We start from the raw sequence: 15088 nt of genomic DNA, 5'->3' as shown, positions 1-15088 counted from the left end.
AACTTACTTATTAAAAAGAGATGTCATGGAATAAAATTTTAAAAAGCTGTTTTAGAGAAATCTGACACCCAAAATTACATTCAAATATGCTATGTACAATAGTAAAAGAAATACATTTTTGCTTAATCATATTGTGGCCACTCCTAATATCAGTAGCATATTAGTAGCACATGGTTAATATTATTATTTTTCACTGGAACAGAAAATATCAAGATATCCTGAGCTATTTGTTTGACTTAACATTTGTTAAGTGAGTTTTGCCCCATTTTATGACCTTTCTAATCACAGTTGTTAAGTGAATCATTGCAGTTCAGTTAGTAACATGGTTATTAAGTGAATCTGTCTTCCCTTTTGAAATTAGGAATTCATTTAGAAAGGTGACTACTCTTTTCCTTTGTCCTTTCTATACTCTCTCTCTATAGAGAGAGAGGGGGGGGGAGAGAGAGAGTATATGCTGTATATTTTTATCTTAGTTACCATATAGAAATAGTAATTAGAAAGTGGAGGAATTTAAACATTGTCCCAATCATAGTATTAAACCATTCCTGAGATTAGTTGACAGGACCTATAAATCTGAAGATATGTAACAACCTCTATTGACAGGCTAAGTGAATTGAATATGATGCAGTTTATATTCCAGCAATTAAGGGCTCCAACCTTCCTCATCCTTCATAAGTTCTGTATCTTGGCCTACCTGACAATAAACAGTGCTTCAAAAGTTTACCTTGTTAAAGGAACACCATCTCCTGCGCTACTCATGTAGTAGTAACATGAATAGTCAGTTAGAAATCTGCTGATTTAAGCTAGATGTTTATTCTGTTTGCCAAATATAAACTAGTGAGAAGAGAGTGCAATTTCTGATAAATTCGTTCTGCTCAGTTAAACGAAATATTTACTTAATGTATCATCCTCTGATGCGCTTGGGAAGTTTCTTTTTAGGCTGGTCTGTTCTGTTTTCTGTGGTGTACATCAGTTGGTCTATTATGATACCCATTAAAGCAGGTCTCCTGGCCTTTGGGCAATAAAACGTTCTTGAAAATATGATCAGCTTACTGATTTGGAAAACATTTAACATGTTGAAAACAACAGCAAATGGGGGGGGATAGACAGGGAGAGCTGGGGTGTTGTTGTTTTTTGCTACATTAGTCTTAACAACGGTTAAAAAGCTTTAGTTGATTTTTTTGTGTGTAGTTGAGAAAGAAGTGCAAATAAAGGAAGCAGCAGATGGTCCTTTTGTGACTGAACCAAATAAAAGGGGTTTGAGAACAATAATTGTGAATAGGTGTAGTCTAATAAAACACTCAGCCACCTGCTGCCTGCCTCCTTCAAAAAGATTCTGTTGCATATTCTTGGAATTAACTGATAGAATATCCTTGGATTGAATTGAAATATGAGCTTCCAAGAAACAAACAGACCTTTCTTTTATTTTCTCATGTTGAATGCACTGTTGTTTTTTTTTATTTTTTGCAAAGCTTTAAAATGTCTTTGTTCTTTGTTTCAACGTTCTCTCTACATGATTACAATTTGTTGTCTGGCATTTGTCTTAACCAATTAAAATTATTGTCTGAAAAGCCTCAAGTGCCCATCTATTTTCTTTTTGCTGCAAGTTTAAGAATGGCAAAGAACAACTTGATACTTTATCAAGCCTTTCAATTGAGAGGTTAGCTTGCATAGTTAAACCTTGTTTATTTCGTTTTTGTTTTTAGGGTTTTACTCTCCAGCCTGATTACCAGAATATTATCAGTCCAACATCTACAGCTGCACAAGTTGTTACCCAAGCAATGGAATATGTTCGTTCAGGGTGCAGAAATCCCCCAGCACAGACCGTGGAATGGAATAATGATTACTGCAGTAATGGGTGAGCAGCCACTGCATGCCACCTGGCATTGAGTAGCATTTAAAACAAAAACTGGACACAGGCATGCTTTCCATTTTTATACAACAAATATATTCTAGAGGCTAGCAGAAATGTTAATATAGCTAACAGAAGGATTGTTTTTATATGCCACAATTAAGGAAAAAGGTTTTGGGAGAGGATCTTGAACTACAACTAAAATTTACATTTGAAAAATTCTAGACTGAGAAGGGACAATCACATTAACTTGTATAAAGAGATCTTTGTTAAATAACTCTAGTCAACCTTGAGTCTTGACTGCCATTGCTCTGTGGCCAAACTTGGGGAACTTGTCAGGCAGATTTAGAAGTGAGATAGTATAACTTACATGTAAGGCTGCTGCTTTCACATTTTGTTAAGGAAGCATAAATTCTACTGAATGAGCCAATTGTTCATTGAGCCAAAGGGCCGTATCCATGAGCACAAGGCACTCTACTCTTACAGATGGTTTCCTATGTTCATTTATTTATTCTTTGCAATGTACTTCAACCTCACATCCATCTAGAAAATTTCTTGAATCTCAAGAAGAGTCTTTAGAGCATGTAGAAGATAGCAAGTGCAATGTCTTACTACATAGGCAGAGTTCCATGCCTGTATCTTTGCTCCTCTAATTGTTCACTTATGATGTCAGACTTACCATCCAACTGGGATTTATGACTTCCACATGTACACCTCTCACAAAACATTCATTTTCAGGGCCTTTCACTGAAGGGAATTTGCTAAGATTATATTTTTACCCAACCACAATACTAATTATAAGAACTATTAATTTGCGACCTCCCACCATAGAATACTATAAAAAAAGAGGTTTTAAAATCCCCAACCAGAATAAATGTTACATTTGAGAGAATAACCTTTCTGGAATTTCTCCACACGGGTTTTTCTCCAATATCAAAAGAACATGGTTTCCTTTCAACAACGAGCTCTCTGTGAAAATAAAGCTTCACCCGAGTTTAATGAGAATATGAAATACAGTATGACTGTTTCAGCAGCTTTTAAAAAAAATCACAGCATGGATTCAGAAATTTAACACTTGTCCCCCCTTACATTTGGTTTTTAACGTGACTCTTAACTTCTTTTTTCTCCCTTCTCCTCTCTTCAACAGGGCCATGCCGAGGGACAAAGCGCTGTATCTTACCTGAAAATATTTTGGAAATGCATCTCTTCTTTTCACCGAGGAATGCAGGAAAGTCTGTTCATTGTGGATTGCTTTATGCAGTCAAGGCAGTTCTGCATTTATTTAGAACGTATAAGTCGCTAAGCACTTAGGACTATTTTTGCTGGTGGGTCATTCACTCTGGGAAAAAAAAGTCTTGTTCCTCCACCCCTCCTTTCTTTTTCTCTTTCCTTCCTTAAATGGACATTGCTTTTCTTCCTTCCTTGCAGAAGGAGTCTTGGACCATTTGGATTTTGTTGGTTATTATTTCTGCTGTGAAGTGCTGCGCTAGTAACTGCCTTAGCAACTGTAGATGTCTTGGATAAAAGTCCTGGATTTTCCATTGGTTTTCATAATGGGTGTTTATATGAAACTACTAAAGACTTTTTAAATGGCTTTATGTAGCAGTCATAGCAAGTTGTAAATAGCATCTATGTTTCACTCTCCTAGAGTATAAAATGTGAATGTTTTTTGTAGCTAATTGTACTTTGAAACTGGCTCATTCCAGTTTATTGATTTCACAAAGGGGGTTAAATTGGCAAACATTCATATTTTTACTTCATTTTTAAGCAGCTAATAGTTCTATATTTTCAAACTCTGAAAAGAAAGATGAAAATTATTCCCAAATGATTTTAATTAAACAGAAATTGGCTTTGTGTCATTAATTATACAAAGAAAAAAGTGATATTGGGAAAAGAGCAAACACATTTATTTTGTACTGCCTAAAACTGCTTTTTTATCACTTTATGTGTAACAGTTAGTAAATGTCATTTACATCCTCTTATGTATAAAACTGCCAAATGCTTTCTTGATATTTTATTAGATGCAGAAACAGATTGGAAACAGCTAAATTATAATCTTTACATATTGCTCTGTATTCTTGTTTCTTCATCCTGTGTCTGTATTTAATCTTTTTTATGGAAGCTGTTGCGCCTATTTATGAAATAATAAATATAGGTGTTTGTAAGTAAATTTGTTAGCATCTTAAAAAGGATTTTTTTTAAAAAAAATACTTTTGTGGGCATCAGTGTATTTGCTTCTGATATGATTTTTTTTCCTGTGAGATAAATAAAGCCAATCAGCTTTTGTGGCAGAAAATGAAAATAATAAGAAATTATTCTGTACTCATATGTTTATCTGAGACCAAACTGAGAAAAAAATAATTCCACTCTATTAAATCAGAACTTCTTTCTCTTTCTTGCTTAGTTCAGTCTTGAGCTAGCATGATAATGATTAATAAGACACAGTACATCCAAAGACTGTGGTGGCAGAGACTCTTCCCCCTATTCACTTGTGTGAAAGGCAGATTTCTGCATACAAGTAGTCTTCGATTTAACGACCACAATTGACTCCAAAATTTCTGTTGTTAAGTGAGATATTTGTTAAGTGAGTTTTGTCCAATTTTATGACCTTTCTTGCTACAATTAATACATGAATCACTGCAGTTGGTAAGTTAGTAACTCAGTTGTTAAGTGAATCTGGCTTACCCATTGACTTTGCTTGTCAGAAGGGGATCACATGACCTTGAGACACAGCAACGGTCATAAATTGGAACCAGTTGCCAAGAATCTGAATTTGGATCACATGATTATGGAGACGCTACAAAGGTCATAACTGAAAAATGGTCATAAGTCACATTTTTCAGTGCGGTTGTAACTTTGAACAGTCACTAAATGAACTGTTGTAAATAAAGGACTATCTATATTCATAGGGATCGTGTTGGTTGCAGAGGTCATTCAACTACTCATAAAGTAGAAAAAGAACAACTTATAGCTGTGGAGCCCCTATAATCTACTTGGATTGCTAGACCAGTGCTATAACTTTGAAGCAAACCTTTACATATTCAAAGAATGTCTCACCTGCTCTAAAAAAATGACCAGAAAAAGGAATAATTATAATGGAGAGAAAGGCCACAAAATTTATTACTGTTATGAAAGCACAAAGTAAAGTTAATTATCCTTTGGGTATGACATGGCAGACAAAAGTGATTCATTGCTTCTTTTTTTGCTGGCCCAATAGGAGAACAGAAAATGAAAGGCCAAAAGTTAAGAATAAGCAGCTTTCATAAATCTGTCTTGGATTTTAAGTGTGCAAATGAGTGCAGGCGAGTGAGAGGAAGGATAATTATTAATTTATGTCAGTGTTTCTCAACTTTAACTTGTGTGGACTTCCAAGTCCTAGAATTCCCCAGCAAGCATAGCAAAGTCACTGGCTATTTCCCATCTGTATATTGAATATATATGAAACTATTCTAAGTAATGACTGGTCAACACTCTTCTTTTTTAATAGCTGACTTTTCCCATTATAAACTATATAGCATCGATAGACATGGGGAGATATTCTGTCTACTTACTCTTGATTATGATCTCTGACATAGACGGAAATTCTCAAAATTTTGAAAAATACGCTTCTTTTTATAAAGGTGAACGATATCTGACAATTTCTGTGTCTCTCTTCACCAAAGTTGGAAACTCCTTAGATAAATAAAAATACCCAATATAAAAAAACCTATAGTATTTATCTTTGCAGTAGACTTAACAGCATTTAAAAGAAAAAAAAGATATTCTCCACCTTTCATTATAAAAAACCAAAACCAAACCACTTGGTAGGAAATAAATCCACCAACTATCATCCTAATGTTCCCCAAAAAAATTTTAAACTATTCTGCCAAGCAGTTGGGATTCTGCTTCATATATAAAATAGAGACGTTATAATAATTAAAGAATGTTATTCAAATGCCCAAGAAATACAGTATCTTTGGTTTGATATAAACCCAAGCAGAGTAAAACCTTGAAACATATAGGCATGTAAGAACTAATAGTGAAAGACAAATGTGATTATTCAAACAGTTGTAGATGAGGCCTAATTTTATTATTTTTAGTCTATAGAGGAATTCACGGTTGCACTTAAGTTTATTTGTCTTTATATTGAGTTGTTTATCGGCACTAATAATTAGCTAATGTTTTCCATTAATGTTATTCTGATAAAACATCAAATCCCACTGAAATTAATGCTAAAGAAGCTCAGTAAGTAATTAAGTGAATTAGTCTTGACAGGATTTGATGGGAAAGTCTGTATTCTATTGGCATCTTTTTATAGAAGATTTAGAAACACAACATAATATTTAATTTCAATCTGAAGCATAGTCCAAACTAGAAACGCCTATTAATGACAATTAAATAACACATGCATGGAGATACTGATTCCTAAAACTACTAGAGTGTCAAGCTTAAACAGAACATTATGAAAGTGCAAAGGTTGCTATTATATCCCAGAAAACTGAGAGTTTTATGTCCAGGAAACAATAGGACACAATATTTAATTATGTAATTGAATCCTAAGAATTAAAATAATAATGCCTACTGAAAAATAAAATAATAATAACTGCCTACTGAAAAGTATAACTTTACAAGTATGAATGTTTTGCAAAATGTTGGACTGACATCTATAGATAATCAATTTTAAATTAAAACAGCATTTTCCTCAAAGTAGACTACCAAGCTTCGACTAGATCTATAATGGAATGCACTATGCATTCTTTTAAGAAATAATTTTGCATATTATATTTTCTTTTTGAGAACAGAACCAAAACTATATTTTCAAACTGGAAAATGCAACCGGGAGTAATTGAATGATATGAAATGCACACAAGCTACTGTCTAGCCCAATTCTGTTGCTATTTGGAGAAGATCTGAAATATTCTAATATATATAACTTCATATTAAACTGTAGTTAAAGTGAAAATTCATTGGGTTATGCGTGCTTCAAAAATTATTTAGACCAGCAGTCCCCAACCTTCCCAGATTGGCAGCCCAGCCTGGGGCAGGGGAGGCATGTGAGTAGCAGACACGCACAGCTCCACTCAAATGGCTTGCAAGTGCACATATGTGCATGCAAAGCTCCACTTGCATGAGTAGAGGACGCTTACACTCACACATGAAGCTCCACTCGTCTGAGCGGAGGACGTTTGCATGCAAAGCTCCACTCACACAAGCGGAGGGCACTTGTGCTCGTGTGCAAAGCTCCACTTGCACAAGTGGCAGGCACTTGCACTCACACACAAAGTGGAGAGCACTTCGCCACTGCTCACACAAGTGGACCTTCATGCACATGGTCTTGCCCATCTCTCCTGCAACCTAGTTTCGTACAGGCCGCAACCCAGTAGTAGACCACGGACTGGGGTTTGGGGTCCCCTGATTTAGACAAAGTACTTCAGACCTTATACAAGCACAGCAACTCTTTATGAGTTGCTTTATGAGTCAGTTTAACTTTAATAAATCTCTTTAATGCAGATGCTCCTTTTGAAGGTTCATATGGAAGCCTGGGGGAGTAAGGGGGAGTACTTTTATTAAAAGCAGAATGATGTTCTCCTTGTGCCCACGTGCAGTTTGAAGCCCAACTTTTGAATAATCTTCAAAGTGTTCATATCTCTAAAACACAGAAAATAGAATGGGGCAATTCTATCATAATTTCTCTGGGTATCATTGGATAGGATTGATTGAGTTTGATCTTCATTTCTGAAAGTCTATCTATATAAGGTAAAGGTAAAGGTTCCCCCGCACATGCGTGCTAGTCGTTTCCGACTCTAGGGGCCGGTGCTCATCTCCGTTTCAAAGCCGAAGAGCCAGCGCTTGTCCGAGGACATCTCCGTGGTCATGTGGCCGGCATGACTAGACGCCAAAGGCGCACGGAACGCTGTTACCTTCCCACCGGAGTGGTCCCTATTTTTCTACTTGCATTTTTACGTGCTTTCGAACTGCTAGGTTGGCAGAAGCTGGGACGAGTAACAGGCGCTCACTCTGTTACGCGGCACTCGGGATTCGACCCGCCAAACTGCCGACCTTCCGATCGACAAGCTCAGCGTCCTAACCCACTGAGCCATAGTAAGAAGAATTTAATATTTATAATCTTTCCAAAGCTTTGGTCATCTTCAGGACTAGCCCCACTGAAAGAGGATAAATAACCAATCACATATATTTTAGCTATTATATCCCCATTTTGGGGATTTAATCATCATGATAGGCCATTTAAAAATCAAACAAAACTTAATTAAAACTAAAGGTTCACATATGCAAATATAAGCATGAAGTCTTTATCTGATCTGGTCAAACATCTTACACACAAACACCATCTATTTAGTATAGCTTTCTCACTAATAGTTTTCTTTATGTAGGCAAATATTAATTCAAATATGCAAGCACTCACAAGAGTCGTTAGCAGCTAGTCAAGACAAGCCAAGGGAGCAACAATAATGCATTTTCTTTCAAAAGAGTTATGAAAAATACAATTAGCACTGTTCAGAAGCAAATGTGCAATTACATGCACATTTATCTGAGAATAAACTTCATTTAAAGATGTTAAAATAGTGTTAAATGTTCCTCATCAAACCTGCATGATTCCCACTTATATTTTCAAAAGGAAAAATTTAGTTTTAATCAGGGAAGGAAGACATTGTACTCTATTAGCTGTCACTACCATTAACTGCATGATTACATAGCTAGTAATTACATGAGATATTTCTCCATTTCATTCATTCCAATACAGTATTGTAGGCCAAACTTTCCAAATCAATAATGCTAGAGGAAAATATCTATAAAGCAGCTATCACAATAAAGTTAATGATACATATTTAAGCACTGACAATACAGAGCTTGGAGATTGTTTATGAATATACTGCCAGATGGGTAGCAACAGACATTGGTAAAATCTCCAGGGATGAAAATGAGTATAAAGCAGTCAAACATTGTGCAATTCTACCAAAATATTTCTTAAACATTCATAATTTACCCTGTACTACTAGTGTAACAATAATAGCTTTTTGACAAAATAAAATAAAATAATCCATTTACCATTGTGTATCACACAGTATATTCTTGGTAAAACTATCTTAATCCCAAATACAAATTTTAGGTTATACATCCATATAAATAATGTTTCCAAATTTGTGATTACATTTTGATTCTATCAGTTTATTATAAAATTATGGAAACCTATTACCAAAAACTAGAAGCAAACAAAGTTATAACTAGTAGCCAGGATGAGTTTGTTAAAAACAGACCATGCTAAACCCATGTTATTTCATTCTTTGATAAAGTGACTAAATTAGTAGACCAGCAAAATGCTTTGGACATAGTATACTTAGATTTCAGTAAGGCATCTGACAAAGTAGACCAGGGGTCCCCAACCCCCAGTTTGTGGACCAGCACTAGGCCATGGCATGCCAGAAACCAGTTGCACAAACAAGCAAAGCCCCATCCGTGGGATGCAGGCAGTACATGAAACCACGCCCCCTCTGGTCTGTGAAAACACCCCATGGAACCAGTCCCTGGTGCTCAAAAGGTTGGGGACCTCTGAAGTAGACCACAACCTGCTGCTTAGTAAGCTAGAAAAAGGTGGGATAGACAACATCACCACCAGATGGTTTAGTAGCTGGCTGACAAACCATACTCGAGAAGTAGTCTTCAATGGCACTACATCAATATGGAGAGAAGTAAGCAGTGGGGTACCAAAAGGCTCTGTCTTAGGCCCAGTACTCTTCAATAGTTTCATAAATGACTTAGATGAGAGAAGAGATGGGGAACTCATCAGATTTGCAGATGACACTAAACTGGCAGGAATAGCCAATATCCAGAAGACAAGCTCAGGATCCAAAAAGATCTTGACAAACTTGAACAATGGGCCCTATCCAAATGAATTTTAATTTGGAGAAAAGCAAAGTTTTACATTTAGGTAGGAAAATTCAAAGGTATAAATACAGATTGGGTGAGACCTGGCTCAAAAACAGTAACTGTGAGAGAGACCTTGGAGTCCTAGTGGATGATCACTTAAATATGAGCCAGCAGTGTGCAGCAGCAGCCAAAAAAGCTAATACAATCCTGGGTTGTATAACTAGAGGCATAGAATCAAGATCACATGAAGTATTACTACCACTTTATAAAACCCTAGTAAGACCACACCTGGAATAGTACAACCAATTTTGGTTACCATACTACAAAAAAGATGTTGAGACTTTGGAAAAAGTTCAGAAAAGAGCAACCAAACTGATCAAAGGCCTGGAGACTAAAACATATGAAGAACGGTTGCAGGACTTGGGTTTGGTTAGTCCAGGGATAGGGAACCTTGGCTCTTTTATGATTTGTGGACTTCAATACCCAGAATTCCTGAACCAGCCATGCTGACTCAGGAATTCTTGGAGTTGAAGTCCAAGAGTCATAAAAGAGCCAAGGTTCCCCACCCCTGGGCTAGTCTAAAGAAAAGAATAAAAAAGGGGTGACATATCAGGGCCATATGTGAAACCACAGCCTATTTATAGCACAGTTTGTGCTATAGTGGCATAGGTTTAACATAAGCCCACAGATAATTGCTAGTTGAACTGCCCAGAAACAGGTTCTTCAACTGCTGTATTTGACAATGTTCTTGCAAGTACCTGTCTTAGAAGATAAAACCACTGGTTTTCCTGCATATGATTGGAATATTCAAGCCAAACAAATGTTTTCTGCAGAGAATTTTTCACTCTGAAAGCTTAACTTTCTATTCGTCACTGAGCCAATAGCAAGTACCAGCAGGTGGGCAGGAAGTCCTTGAAGCTCAGATTCCGAAGTTGAATCAGAAAACCAAAGTTTTTAACAGTTGGATTATTATATATGAACAGAGGAAGAGAGAGGATGAGTTCAGGATTCAGACAATTAGATTTGTACAGTAGGAGTTACAGAATACTGCAGAACTATTAATCTTTTTTATGGTTAGATAAGGTTTTAAAAAGCTTTTTGAATCTACTTCTATATCTGGTCAAAAGACCTCAAAGGTATGTAAACACACATTGTATATGTATTACATACAATATAATACAGCAATGAAAAGCTGTTAAATATCCAAAATAAAGAAAATATGCATACATTATACATCTATAGCTATCATCTATCTATCATCTATCTATTTAACTATAATATATATAGATATAGATATACATACACACACACATACATACACATATGCATACATATTTATACATATATATAAGACATACTGCAAACTGGTATTTCATGGAAATAAATAAACTACTGCTTCTTAGGCTTTTAACACAGGTGAATACAACAGACGTGCATCACACATTTCTAATACCCTCTTGTTTTCATGGAATTAGTTACACTATTGTTTAAATCCTAGTTCTAAACAGGTTTTATGAACAAAATACACTTTTTGTCCATCTGTTTGTATCTCATTGATTAAGCTAAGCATTAGATGGACAGTGTATTATTAACATAATGTAAGTGTCACAAGCAGTTTTTCTTAATGTTATACCTTATAGTTCAGTTAAGAAATAGTAAGCCATAAGATAAAATTATATAAAATGTAGTTTAGCAGCAACTAGAAACAATCTTAGAATCAAACATTAGGAATAAAGATAATAATGTGCCATTGTGCCTTAATAATGATGCATATAACAATGAGCTACAATTTAAGCTGATTTGGCCTTTTCTACAGGATTCATGTTTCTTTGTTTTTAGATTAACACTGACCTTTTCAAGTTGCATCAGGCTGAAGTAATTTGTCAGAACAGATATGAATTGCATTTGCAAACAATAATTGTGATGTATCTTGCCCATAAATTTCACCTAATTCTGGCTAAATAAATTAACATATTTTTCTAAAGCAGCCTAAACCCAAAACCACTGCACCTACTTTTTTGAAATTAGTGTTTTTCGTTGCCTTATGTATCAGATAGTCTAATATTCCTGGAAATTTTACCCCATTCTTAGAAAGATTTAAAAATTATTTGTGGTTTTTCCTTGCTAGACCAGAGTCAAAGTTATAAATATAGTTTTTAAAGGCAAGTTTGATTACAGGGCAATTAATATTCAGCCAATATTCAGCTATTTGACAGGGATGTCAAATAGCCCAAAGAAGTGACATCATTATTGGAAAATTTATAAGAAAATTTCCTTCATTCAGGCCTTTAAACAATAAACAACATTAAATTAGAAGGCAGATGAATCCCCCCAAATTATAAAATTTTTAAAAATTGTCCAAGATATTTTGATAGCAAGATATTTTGACACTTATCCCTTCCCATCCTATATTCACCAAACACAGGTTTGTATTATTCAAGTGGCAAATGATGGAAGTAATTTGTTTTGCCTCAGTGCTGTTTGTAGTTAAGTTTCAAAGCTTTTAGAAAACTATTTGATAAAAATTATGCTAGAAAATTAATTAAAAATTAAAACATTAATAGAAAAAATAGGTAGCAATTGTATGTTATTATTACTATCAGCCATATGGATTGTCTTCATATTATTTAGGCTTCATTTTGTAATATTCAAAGGAATATATTTGAATTAAATTATAAGTGTAAGATTTTAAGTAACTGCTAATTTACTCTGTCCTTTATAACTTCCATTACTAATCTAGTGATTTTGATCTCTTCTAACCTGTGCTGGATTCTAAACATGAAAAAAAAGTTCTTACTTTATTTAAAATAAATCAAGTGACAAATAGGTTCCCTGTTCTACTGTCCCGATAAAATTCTGACAAAATGGAAATATAAAGTCTCAGTCCTTAGCTACTGCTAAGCTTGTAAGCCGCCCTGAGTCTTCGGAGAAGGGCGGGATATAAATGGAATTAAAATAAATAAAATAAATTAATTAATTAATTAAAATGAGGACACTTGCTTTCTTAGGTGAATCTATGAACCTGATGTCAGTAAACAAGCAAATAAACAGATAAATCTTAATTGCAAAACAGGGTACTCTAACATAAGATTATTCCAGCATATTCAAATGCCTGCCAATTCGAATTGCATTTGTTTACATCCTTCCTTGTGTTTGCCATTATTATTATCACCAGCATTTCCTTGCCATTCTTGGGAAAGTTAATCCAAGGTAACTTCAGTGTCCAGACCAGCTACAATAAGTAGATCAAGAATACTGTGTTAGTCTTATCCAAAATATCTTGAAATTGAATAACAATAATAGGATTAAGTGTTTTGTTCAAGAAGGGAATGAATGGTGAATGAGCCCTATCATATCTCAGTTTTCTGAGTGTCTGCTAATACTCCTGGCTGGATGTTTCGCATAATGTTGATTTCAAACAGAAGAAAAACCCTGCTGGATTAGGCCAAGCCCAATTTACTCTAGACCAGTGTTTCTGAACTTCAACTTTAAAATGTGTAGACTTCAACTCACAGAATTCTACAGCCAACTCAATAACTGGTCAATTTCAAGCAATGAGAAAAGAAAATCTTAGTTGACTAAATATTTGCATTCAGTGGCTGTATTGTTTAAGTAAGCTATGATTGGCTGAAAATATTCTCTGCCAGCTCCGGAGTCCTGGCCACATTTTTTATTTCGTGAAGACAAAGGAAATTAAAATACCTCTAACGCAGGGGTGTCAAACTCACAACGTCACGTGACATGTTGCAACGTATCGCGACTTTTTTTCCATTGCCAGCAATGGGGTGGGCGTAGTTTCGGTATGATGCATCCGGCCCATGGGTCGGCAGTTTGACACCCCTGCTCTAATGCATGGTTAAGAATGAACTAAAATATACAAAGTTCAAATGATAAACAAGTTAGATTAATTAAAAATTGCATATTTCCATAGATGCAATAATTACAAAACATTCATCAATTCAGGATCACAATTATGAAGGCAACAAAGATGCATTTCCATATTTTCCTGAGGTTGGGAGAAGAACTGCAAAAACTAATCAAAACATGGCTAAATACCACTTTATATCAGGAATGAATTTTCTACCAAGAATTGCATTTTATTTCTGAATTAATTTTAGCTTGTAAAAGCTACAAGATGCATGATTAATTATATCACTGTGAGAAGTTATGGTGAAGTATTTTGACCTTTCCCCTCCTAATTTGCAGTATGTAGCAAAACTGGGAAATATGTTTGTTAAACATTGCAAAGGCTTAGTGTGTCCCTTCTGCAAGATTACAAGTGGTGCTATGATCTCAAGAGTGCTCTGTGACTGGCAAAAATTATTGCTGAGAACTACATACGACCCACCATTCTAAGCAGTTTGATTTATGTAAAGACATTAATATGGAAATATCCACAGGAATGTAAAAATGTAAAATGTAAAAAAGTCAAGATAATGGCCACACCCACACAAGAAAGCCCTAACTCATTTTACACATGCCTGCTTTGATCATGCTGTTGGGCTATCATCTTAATTTTTTTAAAACCCCCCCCTTCCCAGGTACCCTTGCATTTGCAAGGTTTATTTCATTATTAATCGTGATCTATCATCTAACTATTTTTTATTCATGTGTATCATGTATCATCTATGTCTATCTATCTATCATCTATCTATACCTACCTACCTTGAGAGCGGTAATTATAAGTAGCACTTTATGGTGGTCTACCAGACATACTACATGTGTTCTCACAATTCCTTTTTAAAAAATGAAATTTGATTGTACGTTTTTCTTGAGAAATTGATTTATGTTCCAAATTACATTCCTTATTACTATAAGATCCTGAGGCAGAATGATATAATTTATTTCATTTTTTCTTATTTTTAATTTTCCAAAAAGTCAAGAAGGGATATGCCTTTGCTCTAGTTTAGAAAGGATATCATGTGACTTTGCCTCTCCCAACACCCTGAAAGATAAAAGCTTCAGAACTATGTACAGCTACAGCAGAATAAGAAGCAAAGAGGGGCATATAGATTTAGTGAGCTTCTGGAAGAGAAGATTTGAAAATTCGACCTTTCTCTCTACAGGTCCTGCCATGTCACTATAAGAGTGATGAAACAGAACCATGGCTGACTTCAGACAAACCATGCTATTGTTTTCTGCATTGCCTGAAGTCATTAGATTTGCTTCAAAAGAAGCCTAAAAACACATTTTATATATGTACTTCTCAGAATAATTCCTAAATTGTTCATTACATTCAGAGGCTTTTTTTTCAAAAGTACTACACATTTTTGTGTGTATTTTAAATTGCTACTGTTCTGCTACTGGGCACTTTATTACTTCTCTAGCCCTATTAAATATAATAAGGTGAAAAGAAGCAACAGAGAATAA

The 15088-nt window shown here is 35.1% G+C and overlaps 1 protein-coding gene across 1 annotated transcript in view; it reads left to right on the top strand.

The window, feature by feature from the left end:
• TOX (thymocyte selection associated high mobility group box) overlaps positions 1 to 3036 on the top strand; it is a gene marked incomplete at both ends in the record, with an annotated part of 225648 nt that extends 222612 nt beyond the window's left edge. The window contains 2 exons of the mRNA XM_083361215.1: positions 1707 to 1858; positions 3000 to 3036. Of these exons, the coding sequence (XP_083217341.1) occupies positions 1707 to 1858; positions 3000 to 3036 (189 nt within the window). The remainder of the gene's footprint in view (positions 1 to 1706; positions 1859 to 2999) is intronic.
• Between the last annotated feature and the right edge of the window lie 12052 nt (positions 3037 to 15088).

Source organism: Vipera ursinii (assembly GCF_947247035.1).
Source record: "Vipera ursinii genome assembly, chromosome: 3".
In the NCBI taxonomy this organism is placed as follows: domain Eukaryota; kingdom Metazoa; phylum Chordata; class Lepidosauria; order Squamata; family Viperidae; genus Vipera; species Vipera ursinii.
This window is presented reverse-complemented; position numbering and strand designations above follow the sequence as displayed.